Source organism: Thunnus thynnus, chromosome 1 (genome assembly GCF_963924715.1).
Source record: "Thunnus thynnus chromosome 1, fThuThy2.1, whole genome shotgun sequence".
In the NCBI taxonomy this organism is placed as follows: domain Eukaryota; kingdom Metazoa; phylum Chordata; class Actinopteri; order Scombriformes; family Scombridae; genus Thunnus; species Thunnus thynnus.
This window is the reverse complement of record NC_089517.1, coordinates 19,316,817-19,335,637: the sequence shown is the minus strand read 5'-3', so window position 1 is coordinate 19,335,637 and position 18,821 is coordinate 19,316,817. Positions and strand designations below refer to the sequence as shown.

General features: G+C 38.5%; 2 protein-coding genes across 8 annotated transcripts; one reads left to right on the top strand and one right to left on the bottom strand.

Annotated features, from left to right (window-relative positions):
- The first annotated feature begins 313 nt into the window (after nt 1–313).
- bmal1b (basic helix-loop-helix ARNT like 1b) lies at nt 314–4,753 on the top strand. The gene is made up of 9 exons (XM_067599251.1): nt 314–437; nt 525–607; nt 2,184–2,276; nt 2,433–2,550; nt 3,029–3,178; nt 3,286–3,532; nt 3,684–3,790; nt 4,055–4,205; nt 4,613–4,753. Exons 1-9 carry the CDS (start codon nt 320–322, stop codon nt 4,731–4,733), a joined length of 1,188 nt encoding a protein of 395 aa, XP_067455352.1. The 5' UTR covers nt 314–319; the 3' UTR covers nt 4,734–4,753.
- A 1,388-nt stretch (nt 4,754–6,141) lies between these two features.
- btbd10b (BTB (POZ) domain containing 10b) lies at nt 6,142–15,035 on the bottom strand. 7 transcript variants are annotated; one of them, XM_067588727.1, is made up of 9 exons: nt 14,839–15,035; nt 14,225–14,372; nt 10,837–11,033; nt 10,042–10,357; nt 9,706–9,808; nt 8,871–8,991; nt 8,176–8,373; nt 7,963–8,073; nt 6,142–7,225 (listed from the first exon to the last, which is right to left on the bottom strand). In XM_067588727.1, the coding sequence occupies exons 2-9, from the start codon at nt 14,323–14,325 to the stop codon at nt 6,894–6,896; spliced, it is 1,479 nt and encodes a 492-aa protein (XP_067444828.1). In that variant the 5' UTR covers nt 14,326–14,372; nt 14,839–15,035; the 3' UTR covers nt 6,142–6,893. The 7 variants fall into 7 exon arrangements, with proteins under 7 accessions (XP_067444828.1, XP_067444824.1, XP_067444837.1 ...); XM_067588723.1 differs by having other exon boundaries at nt 14,777–14,848; XM_067588736.1 differs by having other exon boundaries at nt 10,837–11,030; nt 14,777–14,848.
- Nucleotides 15,036–18,821: the final 3,786 nt, after the last annotated feature.

Here is an 18,821-nt window from a genome sequence, read left to right as displayed (position 1 = left end):
GGACTATTGGACGCTATCAGCCCAAATTTATTAAAGAGGATAGCATTTGGTCATAGACATTGGAACCCAGATCCATCCCTCTTGCGGATCTGAACTGAGCGTCAGAAAAGTGTCTTTTAAAATCAACCATAACATGCTCTATGTTTTTGCACAGGAAGTGTGGTGACCAGCAAGGCCATGATAAGAATGCCAGGTATCCCCAGCTGCTTTTCTTTTCACATGTACAATGATAGTTTGGAAACAAGATTGGAAATGATCTCTTTATTGTTTGTGTTACAGGGAGGCTCATAGTCAGACAGAGAAGAGACGCAGGGATAAGATGAACAGCTTCATAGATGAGTTGGCGTCATTAGTGCCTACATGCAACACTAAAACCTGCAAACTGGACAAACTATCAGTCTTGCGTATGGCGGTCCAACACATAAAGACTTTACAAAGTGAGAGAAATCATTTTTTTTTACAGGCACTGATCGAAGTTGATTCATATTTAAAGAGCTGATTGATATTTTCTCTCTAAAAAACAGGTTCTACTGCCAAATTTTACACAGAAATGAACCACAAACCTGCGTTCTTCTCCAATGAGGAGCTAAAACACTTAATACAAAGGGTAGGTCTACCATTGTGGATTTCAAAATGAAAACTGTATGCACGGTATTGCTGAGAGTGCAAAGTTTTAACACTTTTACTGTATTCATCAATTTATGCATGGAAGTAAACATCCACTTTAGTGCCAACTACAAGAGCAGATTGCATTCTTAAGTTTTGAAAAAAACCCCAACAGCCTACATCTCCTTCGTAATTTGAGTCGCTTCTATTTGAGTTGAGATTATAGGACACGAAACCTCTCCATGATTTGCCTCTCTTGATAAATAATGCCCACTTATTGTTGCGTTGGTACAAGCTGATTCGTGTAAACATATTATTTGCACAAAAGATCTTTCAAAACATTATGTTCTGTTTAGTCTTTTGTGGTGCGCAAGTGCATTAGATTTTATCTCAGTACTGCTTTTGCCTGCAGATAACTGCTATGTCCGAACATTTAGAACGGGCGTGTGAGACTGGGACATCCTCACAGATACTGTTTGATATTGTGCTGTAACTTTTCCAGTCAGTTAATACAGTGCTGAACTGTGCTGTCAGTTGGGGCGACAACTGCCACATTATTATTGTTATTTGTGATGTATTCTTTCATGGTCAGAGTGATTTGAGGGTTAAATTTAGAGCCCTCATTGGACCGTGGCCAAGATGTGCATTGAAGCGGTTTGAAGGTCAGTAGGGAATAAGAATCAGCACCTTTAAGCCTGAGTGTCTGAACCTGAGGTTGTGGTTTTCTCCCAGGAAGAAGGAGGATTAGTCGGTTAAGTTAAGGGAGGATCAGTTGTCCCAGATAGAGAAGTTAAAGGCCTAATTTTATTCTTCTCACTATGTTGTCAAATCTTCATCATTGTATTAAAAGTCATGGTGTAGGGGGTGACCTTTTTGTTCACGTTGGATCACAGAGCATAACTTTATAGTATTTTAGCAGTTTTGGAGGGTAAAAATGACAAGGATTGTGAGATTACAGCTAGTTAAAGGCTCATTTTATCTAACTGTGGAGGTAAAGCAAGGTCTCAATTTACCACTCAGCCTCTTATGCAACTCATATTTAGCCATGAACTTTGTGTACAAACTGAAAGTTTAAGATTGCAGATAGGAGGTCCTCACAGATTTGGAAAGACTGCAGTATAGATCCAATATGCGTTCACACCACGGGGAGCCAGCTAAAGTGTTTTTGCTGCCTGTGAGGACACTTTCCTTTGGAAGTGCTCCAGGCCACACTGCCAGAGAGGACACCAGTGGGAGACTCGAGAAAATGCTGAAGGGATTACTTCCCTGCTGGCTTGGAAATCCAGGGTGATCTCTTTGAGAAGGACCTGAAGGAAATTTCAAAGGAAAATGGCCTCTGCAGCACTATGTTGCCCCTGTTGCCACTGCAACTGAAACCTGAAAATAAATTGATTAGAGGTTATAGTGTATACACAAGAATACAGTCTAGTTTTGTGCAACTATAAACCTAGGGTCAGCTCTGACTGTGTGGTTTTCAGATTTAGTAATTTTTTAGATCTTATAACCTGTAATATTCCCTGTGAAAACCCTCTTGTCCTTGATCTGTTCTCTGTCTGACCCTCATCTGCTCTTTACAGGCAGCTGATGGCTTTCTGTTTGTCGTTGACTGTGATCGAGGGAAAATACTGTTTGTTTCTGAATCAGTGGACAATATCCTGAATTATAGCCAGGTAAGTGCTGTTTGGAAGTTTTGTAATGTTACAAAGTTAAGACCTGGTTCTGTTCTTTACTTCAGTAAATCACATATGACTTTACAAGAGTACATTTTCTAACTGATTGGTATAATGTGGTCTCGTATAATAACAACTCCTGCCTTTTCTCTCCAGAATGACCTGATTGGCCAGAGCCTGTTTGATTACCTGCATCCTAAAGACATTGCGAAGGTCAAGGAGCAACTGTCCTCAGCTGATACCATACCAAGAGAGAGATGCATCAACGCAAAAAGTAATCCTCAGTGGTTGCTTCGTATGGCTGCGTGCATGCAGGCTCATCCAAAGACATGTCTAACATAGAAATGGTGGTGAATATTTAAGTTTCACATAGATTCCAAATAATCTAATCCAATACAATAAGACAATCAATAAAGTTTAAATGGCAATATTGTATCTTTTTGAAGTCTTAAGTATAAATACTGTATATAATTTCACCACTTCATAATCTTAAATACTTCTGTTTTGTTACACAGTAATGATCCTATCCTCAAAATATTTAATAGCTACCGAACAATTAAAAACAATATTCAGTGTAAATTATTTCTATATCTATTTTAAACACAATACTGCAACCCCCATATCACCTCAGCTTTTGTCTTTTTGCCTACATTTTGGTACTGGAATGTACTTTATTTGTATCATGTAAGTTCAATAAAATTACACAAATTATTATCTACGTCGTTAACTTTATCTAAATGATTTTGTTACAGGCAGTCTTTCTGTGAAAACTGACATCAACCCATGTTCTTTGAGACTTTGTTCTGGGGTGAGGCGCTCATTTTTCTGCAGGATGAAGTGCAACCGACCCCTATTAAATACAGATGATGAGGACTTTTCCTCCACCTGCGTGAAAACAAATGGTAGCATCACTTACACAGAATCTGCAGCTTCCCTTGAACTAATATAGTGTGTTGTGCCGTTTAATTAAATTCTGATGCTTCTCATCACATTTTTCCTTCCTACACAGCAGAGCGTAAGGGCTTCTGCACCATTCACAGCACTGGCTACTTAAAAAGCTGGTCTCCTGCTGAGGTGGATTTGGATGAAAATAACGAGCTTGACAGTAACGGATGTAACTCCAGCTGTCTGGTGGCTGTTGGTCGGCTGCATCCACACGCTGTTTTTCAGCCAATGCAGAGTGAGGTCAAGGTCAAGCCGATGGAGTTTGTTTCACGTCATGCTATTGACGGGAAGTTTGTCTTTGTAGATCAAAGGTGAGACATTTAATATACATTGAACACCACATTAGAAACGTGAAATACTTCTTATCATTCAAGTTTCAGATAGTGCTTATTGTGCTTAAATTTTACTCTCCAATATCACCAAAATATATTAAAAGAAGGAACGTTTTTTGTTCTTTTTAAGGGCCACTGCTATTTTGGCTTATCTCCCTCAAGAGCTGCTGGGAACTTCATTTTATGAATACTTTCACGAAGATGATATTGCTCATTTAGCAGAATGTCACTGGCAAGGTAAGCATCTCCCAACGTTATATTAACATGATGGTATTACAAATATCTACAGCTCTCCACAACCAAAGATTACTGTGCACGCGCTGTGATTTTTAAAGTGCTCTGGTGGAATTACAGTGCTTTGCAGCAGTCATCTCTGTAGTACAATAGAAACTGCATTGGTTTATGTGAAAAGAAATACAGATAGTCATGTAGTTCATCTTATCTGTTGAACAGTACATCCATTACATGTCCTTGTCCTCCTCTGTCGCTGTCTGCTCTAAGTGCTGCAGATGAGAAAGAGGATCAATACGAACTGCTACAAGTTGAAAATAAAAGACGGCTCATTTATCACACTTAGAAGCCACTGGTTCAGTTTCTTGAATCCATGGACGAAAGAGGTGGAATACATTGTCTCTACCAATACTGTAGTCACGTAAGTGCAGCTGTCTTAATCTACTAGATCTTTTCTTTCTTGGCTTTTTCTTGTTATATTTTTAAGTGTGTTTAATGTGTTTTCTTTTTCCATTACCATTCCTGCACAGGGTTAAATTAGAGTAATATTATTTCATATGATGTTATATGTTTTATATGTATTTTTACAGATGTTTTTGTTGTTTGAAATAAATAAATAATAACATGATCAGTCCCAATCATCCCGACAGGCCTGAATAGGAATCAAGGTTTTGCTTTTAGTGGCTGCCGGCTGAATAGATGCAGGATATCTGCAAAGATACTGTCTGACTGCTGTAGGTTAAGCTGTTGAGTAAAATATTTGATCGGTGAAATGATGAGTGGTCGTGCCTCTTTTCTCATTCTTTCACTTCTTTATTTACAAATAAGTCCTGCAGGTTACGGAGCTGAGAACAGCTACCACCAGCCTGCTTCCTCCCCACAGAAGAGCATCACTGTACGAACGCCAGGTGACAGTGACAAAGTCCTATCCTTTGCTATCTGTGTTTAATCTCAACCATCAAAGCAAAACAACACGTAACACATTTTACTGCTTCTACTTGTTGCAGATGCAGGAGAGCCTGACCTCCACACAGTGCCTGGAATTGCTGATGGTGTGAGGAAAAGCACTGGGAAGACTGGGCAAATGATTGCAGAAGAACTGTTGAGGATCCAGAGGTACAACCATCTGCCAACACATTTTTTACGATTTTAAATGATAAATAAATCAAGTATTGATGTAAATTTTCAAGATTTTAAAATGTTGGGCATGGGGTCATATTATGGAAACTTTTAGTCTCTTTACGTTCAATGTTAAATGACTTTGAATTCATACTGGTTTACTGGGTCGCCCCCAGAGTTGAAGCTTCTATGTAACTACAGTAAGTTTCACTTCATCATATTAACATGTCATCATTCACCACCTCTTGGCACTTGATAATACACTTTGTATCACATGAGACTAAATGCATGCCTTACATTGCCTAATAATTCAGCATAATGAACGAAACGTTAGAAATAAAACATTTGAAGATGTAGATTTGTTTAATTGATGACTCTAAAACCTTATTTATTGTTATTATTTGTTTACCTGCACCTGATGAAAGGATGGACATCTCCACTGTGATCTCAAACAGCCACAGAGTATCTGAGGCCTCTGCAACTCTGGAAAATCTGATGGCAAAAGGGACGGAGAAGGAAAGAGACGAGCCAGCAAGAGACTATTCAACTGCACCGGATGTTAAAACATCAGAGGAGGATGTTTTTGGAGCGCTGGGGGCTGCAGAAGAGGCTCAGTCTACAGGACAGACTGAGGGAGGTCGAGATCTACTAGAAGCTGATGTTATAGATTATGTAGCCTGTATGTCTGCCGGCGTGTTATCATCATAGATAATATGACAGAGGACACCTGCAGCAAAGGACGACGCCCCAGAGAGAAGGAAATTAAATTGTAAATGTTTAAATCAGTGATGATCATTTCTGTATTTAAATAATTATGTAGTAATAATAATAATATCAAGCTACATTAATAGACATTTTGAGCATTGTATTGTGTTGCTGTACTGTCAAGCCCATTACAAATACAAAAAGTTAAATCTCATCACTGTTGACTCACTTCTTCAGTCCCTCAGGGGTCAATTTTAACACATATGGACTTCAGTGACCTGCTCCCGCTGCTACTGTCAGCGATCAATCCTGTAAACAAGTTTTTACTGAAACAGGGATCCAGAGGCATAATTTTTTACAATTTTAAATAATAATAAATCAGGTATTAATGTATATTTAAAGATTTTATATGTTTAGGACACTAAGTGTTGGACATGGGGTCATATTTGGGAGAATTCTGGTCTTACTTATTACTTTCATCGAGTCTGTCTGACTGAAACAGGCTTTACAATCAAGAATTCAATATACAAACGTTATTTTGATGTCTTTATTTCATGATTTTAACTTTTATTCTTAAACAACAATTTCAAGCTTTGCACAAAAAGATTCTGACCACAACAGCCTGTGCTCTGCTTAATATCTTGGTTGCGGGAGGAGCGTAACATCACATATCAGATCCAGCCAATGACTACATACCCCGTTACAAGATTCAAAGACATCTGAGAGGAGTTCACCTGGAGATCATGACACTGAGTGGTGGTAACTGAATTTTTTTTTTTTTTTTTTGCATGACCAGGAAGTCATATTCTCTCCATGGTATGTCTTGTACTCTCCCTCCAAAGCACATTTAGTAGTTAGGCTTCCCAAGAAAATCAAAATCATCATCAGTGAAATAAAACCAGTGAGAAAACAGTGACACTACAAGAGTGCTCAGCCAAAACCATCAAATTAAGGTACAACAACATTGTAAATAATAATGTTAATAATAATAATAATAATTATAATAATAATAAGTGTTTTGCTGAATTTATTCCAAACAGAAAAATAAATTCCTTTGGTCAAGTAAAAAACAAATGAAAATAACTGAATACTTCCTTCCACCAGTCGTATGTCCGTCGTGTTTCTTTTTCTACAGTCAACCAGTTTCTTGAGGCTCTAAGGCTGCAAAGGAGGTGTCAAGGCAATATGGTTATGGTGCCCCTGGCGCTCCATGCTGCAGCATGCTGGGAGAGGGACTGGAGGAATAGGAGAGGGGCAGAGGCATTGAGAGAGGACCAGTGTGTCCTCAGACAGCAGGTGAAGGTGCATCAGCGTCAGGCTCGTTACTGTAGTTGTTGCTGTAGTGATTCCCACTAGGTGGGTGGTTAGGTAGGATGTCCAGTTCATCCACTTGGGGGCCAGGGTGCATCACCACCAGCTGGTCCTGGGGGATGTCCGCTGCTGCTGCCGCCAGGTTAGTGATGGACTTGGACTTGACACACTGGAAGTCCACATGGCGGCTTTTACCCTCTTCCTTTTCCCAGGACATGCGGATGAAGGGCCTCTGGACGTAGTTGTAAATGACCTCTGGACGACCTCCTGGTCTTTTCTTGACTTTCTCTTTATATGTAGGATAACCTACCGAAGGATAAATGATTAGTTAAACAGTTAAAACATTTTGTTTACCAAAAATACACCAAAACCTCAATAAAGGGACGACTCTTATTGAGTGAAGAGCAGAAATCACTTACTGCACTGTAGGTGAAAACCCAATAAATATTAATGGTTGCAAAACTTTTCCCTGCCATTTATCCATATGTAACAGACACAGACAGGAGGCTCAACCAGACAAATGAGGTGGTAAAAAATGCCCATATTAAATTATTGTGATACATTAAACAAATGTTTTGTCCCTAGTTAACTCCAGTTTACTAACATGCTACAACCAATCGCACCATATGAAAATAATCCCTTCTGCTTGATAACAAGCCTCATACCTTTAGCCTTCTGTGTTATATCCATTATTGAAATTATTGTCCTCGGTCATCCACTATACTATTAGTTAGAATGATTCCTTCCGAATGCCTTTTATTTGTTTGAGTTGGGCACTTTCAACAAACCTTACTTTCTGGATGATGGTTGTCTGATGAAAAGCCTTGCTGGACAGAATAAGCACTACTGTCAGTGCAGCTCATACATAATGCACCTGCTATGAGTTATTATGGTTGTGTTTGTTTCTTTTCTGTCTCCAAAAATTTTGCTGCTGGCATCTCAAACTCTGTTTTGTCTGAAAAAAATGTAAATTTCAACAGAGGCCGTCTCCGCTGACAAGAGATTAAAGACATCATTATTTATCTTTGTAAAGTTCAACTTACCTTCAATACCCAGTCGTATTTTCTTTAATCCCCTCTCCTTTAAAACTGATTTGGCAACATCTCGGTTCTCAATATACTTGAAAAATCTGTACAGTTTTGTGCTGTAAATGACTGCAAAGAGAAAAGCCAAAAACAACATTCGCTATCACATATTTATCTTTTGAATAAGCACAAACCAGACTGTCTCCATATTCTGTATTAGTGTGTACTCACTCTGTGAGTACTCTTCTCCCATTTGTGGCGGATATTCTTCATCCCAGTCTACCACATCATCATCGGTAAGGACTACAATGTGACATTCTCTCTCTCCACTCTGGGCACTGGCCACCATCAAAGGCAGAACCATTTCTTCCAGGTAAAACTCAAACTGTCGCCGAGCTCCATCATTGGACAGCTCATGCATCAGGGCACCTGATAACAAAAAGATTGACAATATTATTGAGAAGATGTGAACCAGTTCATACTAGCACTGTTATTTGTTTAGCATCAACAGCATCAAAAAACAGACAAAACATGATGCAAAAACATGAGGAACAGCCATGGTTATACTTGGTGGGCTCCATCTTCTGAAAAACCCCCATCCCTGTTTCGTATCCCTCATTTGCTCTTTTATTTTGTCAATGGCTTATTAGTTGATTTAATTTTGTGCTGTGTAAAACCTTCAGTGGGTCCTGCTGCCCCTTAGAGGCCATAAATGAACACTTTGGAAAACATTTCTACCTACAATAAGCAGTGCTTGAGGATTTGTGATTGTATGCTTCATTAGCTGCCAGACATGTTTTGTGTTGTGCAAGGTTGTAGAGGGTGAATGTGACATGGCAGCCTGGTGCTTCTCTCTTGTTCACTCTGACTCACCCCGCCACCTTTAATCGCACTAACAGCTAAAACACCCCAGAGGAAATACTCACTAAGGTCTCTGCATTTGATGGTGCTGTAGTCAAAGGAGATGCATAGATAGTCACACGCCTCCCGCAACTCCGGGATGGAGATTCCATCAGGACAACGGATTATCCCAGATTTGTAGTAATCCTGTCAATTAGACAGAAATCATAAAGAAGACAGTCATTTCAAACACTGTGTCAATCTATTATCTCATAACATAAAACATACATTCAAAATACAAGTGCATCCATAATGCAAGATTTGAAGCGTCGGTTAGGTTGCAGATCTTAAATGTAAGGTTAAAACCGTCATAAGATCAGCTGTATGTGCATGTCTATGTCAGGCACTAAATATCAAGCAATACAATGAAATGAAATGTACTGCATTTGTGTATTGGTAATATTGTACAGTAGTTGCTTGTTTTAGATTAGCAACATGGTGAGGAAACACGAATAGCTGGAATGATCATACAGGTTTAAAACACATCCCGTCTGTTAAAATAGTCCAGAGTTTAAATACTGTGGTATTGGACCAGGATGAATCAATCAATTTCTTACAGCAATGTTGCCGTGTTCCTAGGTCTCAGAAATAAGTTTGGCGAGTACTCGGTTATCATAACTAACAGAAAAGATGGCCAAAACTACAAAAATAGACCCAGGTTGTCATAAACCGGAATTATCATTTAACCATTTGTAATGTAACAAATTCCTGCCACCATTTGCACATCGTGAGTCTGGAGGAAAAACGACCAACACTTTTGTAGCCCATGTGTTGATTTCATAAGCCAGTTAATACCAAGAAACTTATTTAACAAAAATACCGAGCATTAATTAAAAGAGAGAAAGTTCGAGTGACACTGACCAGAATTGCTCGGAAAACCGTTGAGCTGATTCCCTCCGCCACCTCGTACTCCCCCTTCTCATTGGGTCGTGTGAAATTATGCTCTCTTCCTGATCCAAACATTCTGAAATAAGGCAGTTTTGGTTTATTCTTTGAATCACAGAAAATAAAAAAAGAAAATTTTAACATACATTACATACATAAACACACACATTACATAAATAAATAAACATACATACATAAACACACACATATAGTATATATATGTAATTTATACATTACTAATTAGTAAAACACTTTAAATTATTGTAGCCATACTGAGTAAGGACAGAGACTGATGTTCAGTGTGTACTGTACCTGCCCAACATTGTATTGGGTTGTGCAGTGAAGATGGAAGGGTCTACTACGAAGCGTGTGTTGTCAACGATCAGAGTGACTCTCTCTGAAGTTCTAATGTTTCGGTTGCCAACAGTGGCGCTCGCTCCTCCCTCCTTGGGATTCTCGTAGACAAAAACCATTTCTCCAACTCCCAAGCTTTTGAAGGTGCCTTCGGTACTGGACAGACTGCTGTTGCGACTGCTCACCACCCCGCTACTGCTGGAGCCGCTGGGAGAGACTCTCTGAGGCCGAGGACTGCTGGGTCTCGATGATGGGCCACCATCTCGTTCACGGTCTACACACAGACAGGCAGAACAATGACTCGCAAAGGGCAGTGTTCAAAAAACATCTTATTAAAAACAAGCAATTACCTAATTATTGAATTTCTCATTTGGTTGCATGATTTGGAGGTTTTTGTATTTATGCAAAACTTCCTCCAGGAACCAGACTGGGTACCATCTTTGACCATCAAGTAAAGGCCAATTACTAGTAATATCCAATCTAAAAAAATTATACTGGAAAGAGCCCTAGTCAGAGTTTGAGTCCAAATATGTATCCAGAAAATTTAATTATAAGATGACTTAGTCCAAACAAAAAAACAGGTGGATTAATGCTGACTTGATCCATTCACAGCCAAAACCAGCAGAGATATAAACCACGTCTGAGCTGTAAGTTGATAAATACAGTCAGCTGTTCTCAGCAGTAGCTGCCAAGAGCTGTGGACCTCTAACATGACATCCATATAAGCCCTCTATTCTTTCCATGCATGCTCACCACTGTTGTGTTGGCGGGTGGGTGAGGTGACGTTGCGAATGCAGGGCGTGAGTTGGCCTTCTCTCTCATGTGAGGAGTCCCTGGAGCGATCGCTGGAGCGGCGGCGGTCACGTGAGCGGTCACAGCCCCCACTGGCACCATGCAGGCTCATCTTCCTCTGTTCTGCCTCCACTCGAGATGCGCGGGCCTGGTTGCTGCTTTTCAAGACAAAAGCATACTCAGCATTCCTTTCTCTTTCTCAAGGTTGCAGGATATTTTTATTTCATTGTTGTAGAGTTACTACAGCCCTGTTTACACCTGCTATTAACATGAGTCTAGGGTGATCCAATCACAAGTGGACAGTTCTAAGTATGTCTGTTCACATCTGGCATTAACATGCACCTCCACACACGTCTTGAATGACCACTTGTGATCAGATCTCACTTCCCCGCAATATATGCAAATAAACACGTAGCCTACATCATTTCTGTTTGCAAAGACCAAATTTGTTGTTGTTTTTAACCGGTGGGAGGACTGGGGGTCCGTGTACCCTCAGTCCAAAGCTGTGTTGAACTTGTTTGGTAACAGGGTAAACAAATATACAATGCATTGTGTGCCCATCCTATTGATTTGGTCTAGTGCCGCGTCTGAATAAATATATATATAACAAATACAGAGTTGTATGCAGTAATCTCCCCACAGCTGTGTCTTCCCCTTGAGAGACGCTGTGCGCATTTACGCATGAGGTACAGCAGCCTAACTTCATTGATTATATAAATCTCCTGACACGCCAATAGGATTGGTCAGGATCTTATGTTAATTAATTTTCTGTGTTCTTCTACACATCCAAAAGGTCAGCTGTTACATACACAAAGTCCAGGATCATACTATGAAATTGTCAAGCAGCCATCCTCCTAGACAGACAAGCAAAAACAAAAATCAAGCTATTTTCTGGTTTTGGTTTCATTTCTAATCCAATTGCCGATTTGAAGAGGAAAACGGGTTAGGAGAATGGGATAAACAGAAAAAAATGGGAAGCAGAAAAACAAAACAATGCATTTGTTTATCTTGTTATCAAACCAGTTGAACACAGCTTTGGACGGAGGGCTCTCAGATCGGGAGGCAGCGATGCAGTTCCTGCGCCTAGTCTGCCGGAAAATAGAGGATGTCAGTTGAGTTGGCAGTCCTTCAATGTGGCCCAGGACATATTGTGTTTACACTACTAAATGAATGTGGCCACATGCGGCCCAGACCACCTCCAAATGTGGTCTGAGTGACTGGATCTCAATACATCCTCAATGTATCTTGGGTGCGTTCACACCTGATCACCTGAGACGCATATTAATGCCAGGTGTAAACAGGGCCTATGACTGGCAGGCACACTACTACTGTGCACCTGTTAACAAAATATAAAAAACAACTAGATCATGGGACTTCCCTTATACTTTAACAGGGCTGTCACACTTATTTTTATCATCTTGTTTACACAACTATTCCCAGGTAAAGGTAAATCATGCCAAACATTACATGATATACATTCACTCAAACAAGGTTACGTGAAAGGCCTTTAGCAAGTATGCAACAGCCAGACCTAACACATGCTGTAAGGTTGTAATAAGAGTAGGCCACATGCACTAAAAATGTAGTCAAGTCATGTTGCCATCACATCTTTGACGTCATGTTTGACGTCTAATCAGACACATAAAACAAAATGAGAGACGCCTGAGCTTCAACACACTGCTTGTGAGTACAACTGCAGAAGGAAGTATCAGTAGACAAATGCAAAAATATCGCCAAACCACCAGAAGACATAGGTTAGAAACATAAATCTATTAAGATTAATTTCTGACTGATCAAATTGGTTTCAGTTATTCATTTCACAAAAGGGAGAAATTGAAGAATTGATGGGCACAGACGCAGGAGAATAACGTGTATTCAATACAAACCCACCCACTGACTACAGGTAAACATCACAGGTAAACTCCCCTTGGCCTGTGACCAAATACACCAGTCTCAGTTCTTTATGTTAACTCTATGCTGTGATCCTCCCCGCCTTTATATTGTTCCTTCAGCAGCAAAACACTACAGGAAAAGGACCTTGCAGGGTAAATTAGTACGGGATTATCACATTAGTTAAAGGGAGGGGAGAGAAATACCCCCCACAACCAAAATTAAACTTGGCACTCAGCAACTAGCCTGAGATATTTTGTTATGATCATAGCTGGTTATGACTGACACAAGATGTCACGTGTATATGTGTATAAAAAAGTCTTGATACATTTTGATACACGTTGGTTCTTATTTGTAGACTAGATTACTGTGTTTTACGTAACAAACCTTCCTAATGCAGTAAATAAATACTCAGTTTGTGTTGCGGCCAGTTTGGAAAATGTTTCAATTTTCAGTTATACAGATATTATAACACTGGTATATGACTAGACATAATATGATATAACACATTTTTCAGAGACACAGTTGACAAATAATTTATGGATTAAAAAAAAATGAAATAGATGCTTGATTTTGGCTAATACAGTGTATCAAATATACCGGATCATTTAAGGAACTTTATCACAAACATTGATAGCAACAATCCTGATCATTAAATATTATCATAGATATTTCTGTTAATTGATTTGCAACATTAACCACAGAGGGTTAATACAACCACTGAGATACAGGACTGCAACTAACAATTATCATCCATTAATCTGTTGACTATTTCCTCAATTAATCGATTATGTCGATCCCTCTTTCCCAAAGCCCAAGGTCTTCAAATGTCTTCATTTGTCCCCATCAACAGTCCACAACTCAAAATACTCAGTTTACTGTCATAGAAGACCAAAGAAACCAGAAACTATTCACATTTGAGAAGCTTAAACCAGATAATTTGGACATTTTTTCTTTAAAAAATTGCTCTGAATGAATTATCAACATAGTTAGCAATTAATTTAATAGTTGGCAACTAATTGATTAATTGTTGCAGCTCAAAACATTACCACCAAAGGCTTAATACAACCATTTAGATAGTTATCTTGGTACAAACTGTTTAGCAAAATCTTTGACCATCGACAAATATATATCATCTCACTGTATGTATTGTCATGTTGCCCAGCCTTTCCTTTGGACAATCAATCATGATGGTACTTTCTGAAGTTACTTTCTGATACCTACCCCTGCACAAGCCTTGCTGACTTCATACTACGGTTTTATCAGATATGTCTATATTCTGATACGTTTGAAACCTAATTAATTGTACTTTTAATTCCACACTAACAGTTCACATTTCTAGTAACACATGAGTAACTAATCTTAAATCCGGCTAAGTCCTGTCCTTCTCACAGGTGACACACTAAATTACTGCTCTGAAATTTTCCCAGGAGGTCTGACAGATCCTCAGCTGGCTCACCTCGAATGCTTGCAGAGTTTGCGAGGTCGGCTTGTTGCGTTTCGTTCCCAGTTTTCGGTGTCACTGGAGTTACTGTCATATGACTGCAGACGCGCTGCCATCACCCGTACAGGGGGGAGTCCGGTCTGGATCTTTCACCGTTCATAATCTGGTTAATGGCGAAATCAACAAGTCAGCTCGGTCCACTGATCAGCTCCCTAGCACACCACGGGCTAGCTGTTCTCAGTTCACAAACTAGCTTAGTGTGCCGTCGACTTGAACATAAACGAAGGCGGATGATCGCTGATGTCGTTAAACAGCTGAATGAATATTAAACATTTCAGTACACAATCTCGTCAACGCTTCTGTCAGACTGAACCAACCTACGATTTGCTGTGTTAGCATACCGACCTAGCTAACATTAGCTACCGTTGCTAGCGTTAGGTAGGTTACAACACCACTAACATAATATTTCGAGACTGTGGTGTGGCTAGTGGAGCTGTCCCGAAATAGAACTGACATAAAGACTTTCACATGCTATGCAGGTGTGGCTAAAATATAAAAAATAGCTACCAAGTTGGCTACGGTTTCCGCTGTAGTGTAATCCCAACAGCTCGTCGGTTCAAAACACTCACCCAGCTGACGTCCGACGTGACGACCGTTACTGGCTTGACGCACTGACGCACACAAAGCTACAAATTACAGCCGCTGCTAAACTACATAAACTTTGTCTGAAAAGTGAATTCAAAGTGAAAATTAGTTTAAAGGTGGTCGATCTGTTTTCAGCAGCTGGTTGAACGGTTTTGACTTTTTCCCAAAAAAGGGAATCGAGAGTTGACTCCAGCAGGTCTCGCGATATGTTGCGTCGACGATTTTTTTTTTTTTTTTTTTTTTTTTTTTTTTGCTCACTCATTCAAAAATGTAAGAACATACACAAGCACAAAGGAAAAAAAACAAGATTTAAACAACAGCTATATTACAATCGGCAAACAAACTTAATAACCACATTATAAGTTACATTTCTTTTCTTAACGTCTGTGAAAAATATGGAATCCAAATAGGGAAAAACCTAAAAATGTTTCTATTCAGGAAGGCATTTTCATCTTAACCCATATTATTATTATTATTTTTATTATTTTCTTTATGTTGTGTGTTCTATGTTATTAATGCCATACAAATTAAATGTATTATTATGATTGTGATTATTATTATTATTATTATTATTATTATTATTATTATTATTATTATTATACATTATGTAGGCTAAAACAGAGTCACATAATTGCAGGTATTGTCAAAAAAAAAAAAAAAAGCCAAAAATCATCATCCATGTTTTGAGAAGATGTTTTACACAAAAAATATCAAAGACGAATTGAAACTGTTTGAGAAAAAAGTGCTGATAATTCTAGCTAGCTACTTTGGAATATGGTTTGATGATATTATGAGAGATTAACATGAAAAAAATCACACTTACCTGATTACAAAAGATACAAATACAAATTTATTTGTAGGTCTATATCCCAATATCACGTACACTATTACAATGGGCTTGACTACTGTCCAACTTAGCTCAAATCTTAAAAGAAAACTCCTTAAGAGTAGGAAAAAGACAGTTAATTAGTTAGTTAGTCTAACAGGGTTAGCTCTAATATCAAAGAAAGAGTTTCAGCCATTATAAATGACCCAGGAGAACTACTACAACAACTAAACACTGTGTGCCATCATCTAGGCATATCACACAAACATTAACTTCAAGTCAAGATAAAGAAAACAGCTGGCCTGAATTTACTAAACGCAAGGTGCACTAACATTTGCCTGCACTATAAACTTTGTTTAATCCCACCAAAATAAGTTTATGGGCACTTGTAGGACAGTGAGAATACATTGATATTAAGTGTAGAGAGCCAGCCTCCCTAACAGCACCTGAGAGGTTATTCAGAGAGAGGGAGGGCCGGAAAGAGAAAGCTGTACCACCTGCGTAGTATTTTGTCTTTATTTTTAGCATGGCAAGAAGGCCTTAACTAACTAGTAGGCTAAAAAGGTGCTTTATGTATTGCAGTAAGACAAAAAAAGTTCTGACTGAAGACACATATGTTAGAAGTTGACTGGGGAGCTTGTAGTCTTTGATGACTTAACTAGGAAGGCAGGTATTTATTCAATTAATTTCTTTCAGTATGGCACTGTCTGGTTTATCAAGCATTACTACATTCATTTTCTTGTAAATACAGCCAGGTGAAAAGGCAGCAGATTTGGTAAAGTGGAAGAAATGTTACTGATCAGTCAAAAGACTTTGCCTTTGTTATAACTACACTAAAGGAGAGATGGATTCAGATAAGGGATGTAATATGCTGAGATTCAAGTACTGAGTATTGAAGCAAGAGTTATAATTAGACATATAAAACTCTACAGTGCTTTGAAGCTAATAGGGAAGGACCACACAGACAGTTTTGATTTATGCTAAGAGTAAAACATAGTGCAGCATGTTTTATATGTGATGTACTGTAGAATATATTTGACAGAGACAAGTTTTGTAGAAAGAATTTAGTGACATTTGTGGTGGAAATCAAGAGCAGAAGGGAAGATGACAATTTGACTCATAATTTGCAAAGTACAAGCAAAAAAAGCAAGATGGATCTTGCCACAATCAAAACTATAGAATACAAACTATCATTCCTATATTCCCATTCCATTATCATGAAATGATGCCTATAATGCAGAAGTGAAACAATACATAAATGTAAGACTAGCTGTTTAGTTGGTCCATTTTTCCACATTACAATATACAGTAAACAACTTTTACTTTAACAAAATTCAGATCAACAAGAAACAGGGAATTTGACACCTGTATTAAGAACAGGAGAATATAAATTTTACAATTAAACAGTTTTACAAACTTTACTCTACCTTTGCTTCCATATGATGGCTTGAGATTAATCATTGTCCTTGATAGTCATAATCCTATTGTTAGACATTCTAAAAGAATGTAAACACATTGATTAATCAAGAAAATTAATCATTAATATTAAACAAACAAGCAACAAATAAAAAAAAGAAAATAACAATAAAACATTAACATAAATAATCAAAATAAATAAAAATGATAAATAAATTAATAAATTAAAGACAAACATACAAAATAATAACAGCTAGTACAAAATGTTTCACTGTCAGATCCTCAGATTTTTGCAAAGGGCATCTTCTTGGTACTATACATTCATTTCATTTGGGAAGATGTTTTTAATATCCACTGACTGTCCATGTTTTGGTTTGGCGCTGGCAACAATTATATCCTTTAACTTTTCCTGAAGCCAGACTTGTCTTTCTCCCACTTGTTTGTGTTCTCGAACGTTGTGCATGAGCTGTACCTCACTGATTGTTCTCTTTCTGTCATGCAAATTAAAAACACAACAGTCAAAGAAGAATTCGATCATCAATGAATTATTTATTGTTTCTTGATTATTAATTATATCTCCAAAAGAGTGAAAATTACAGCATGGCATGAGTAGCTTTGTCAGGTCATGATATTTCACAACATAAAGACACAAACTGAAAACTGAATTTACCTCAGTGGTTTAGCCTCTATATGAAGACTGGTGAGGAAGAGTATCAGAGCCACTGTTTCCAAGTACCTCAGAGAAAGCATGTTGATTAACTGAAACAAATTACATAAAATATTGTTAGAAAACTGTTTTTTCATTAATTGTTCAGTCAATACACATTGTATGAAGGTTATTTTCAAATACTGAGTCACTAATTCCCACTAATAGGCTACATGAGAATTTAAACTATTATGCCATCCTTACCAGATTTGATGTCCTTATATCCAGAAATGATGGGTTTTGTTGAGATAGATTGACTGTAACAATGCAACAGAGGAGTCAAACTTGAAGTCAAACTTGTTGATCAGTCTTTGGTGCGAGAAGGCTTCTCTCCTTTATATACAGTGTAGCCCTCCCCTGGTCATCAATGAGCCATTTTCACTGTTGATGTTGATGTCACTTTTCCAATGCATCGATGGGGACAGGCATCTGCATGACACCACCTCCACCACCACTCACTACTAACTCATCTTTCAACACCTCTGCAAAGTGCCCTGTTCCTCACACTGTTTTTGAACTTATTCCTTCATGTTGAATAATGAGACTTTAGCCAACACTTAACGTTACGTGTATCATATCTATAACACTCATCTTTATTGGTCAGGATATCTCTAATTGGATATGTCTCACACACTGGGACTGCAGTGAAAACATATACTCTTTGAAATGGCAATGACTGTCAGCTTAATTTATTAGAAATGCAATTTATTTTATGGGTCATTCCATGTACTGTATGCGTCTAAAGGTCGTGAAGGGGTGCAACTGGACCAGCCCAAAGGGGACTGAAGCAAAGAGACCAATCCTGTGCTGACTAGTAGTTACTCTTAACCAGAGAGGATCTCACAATAGAAAGCCCTTACTTTTCAGTGCAAGATGTTCAGAGGATCAAGAGACTACACCTGCTCTTCGAAGTTTCTCATACTCTTTCCAAATTTTCAGAGTCCCACTGTAGAACCTGCCATCTGCTATAACTTGCATCAGCTGTGGAGCTGTCACAGGTATCTGGTCTTTATCAAATG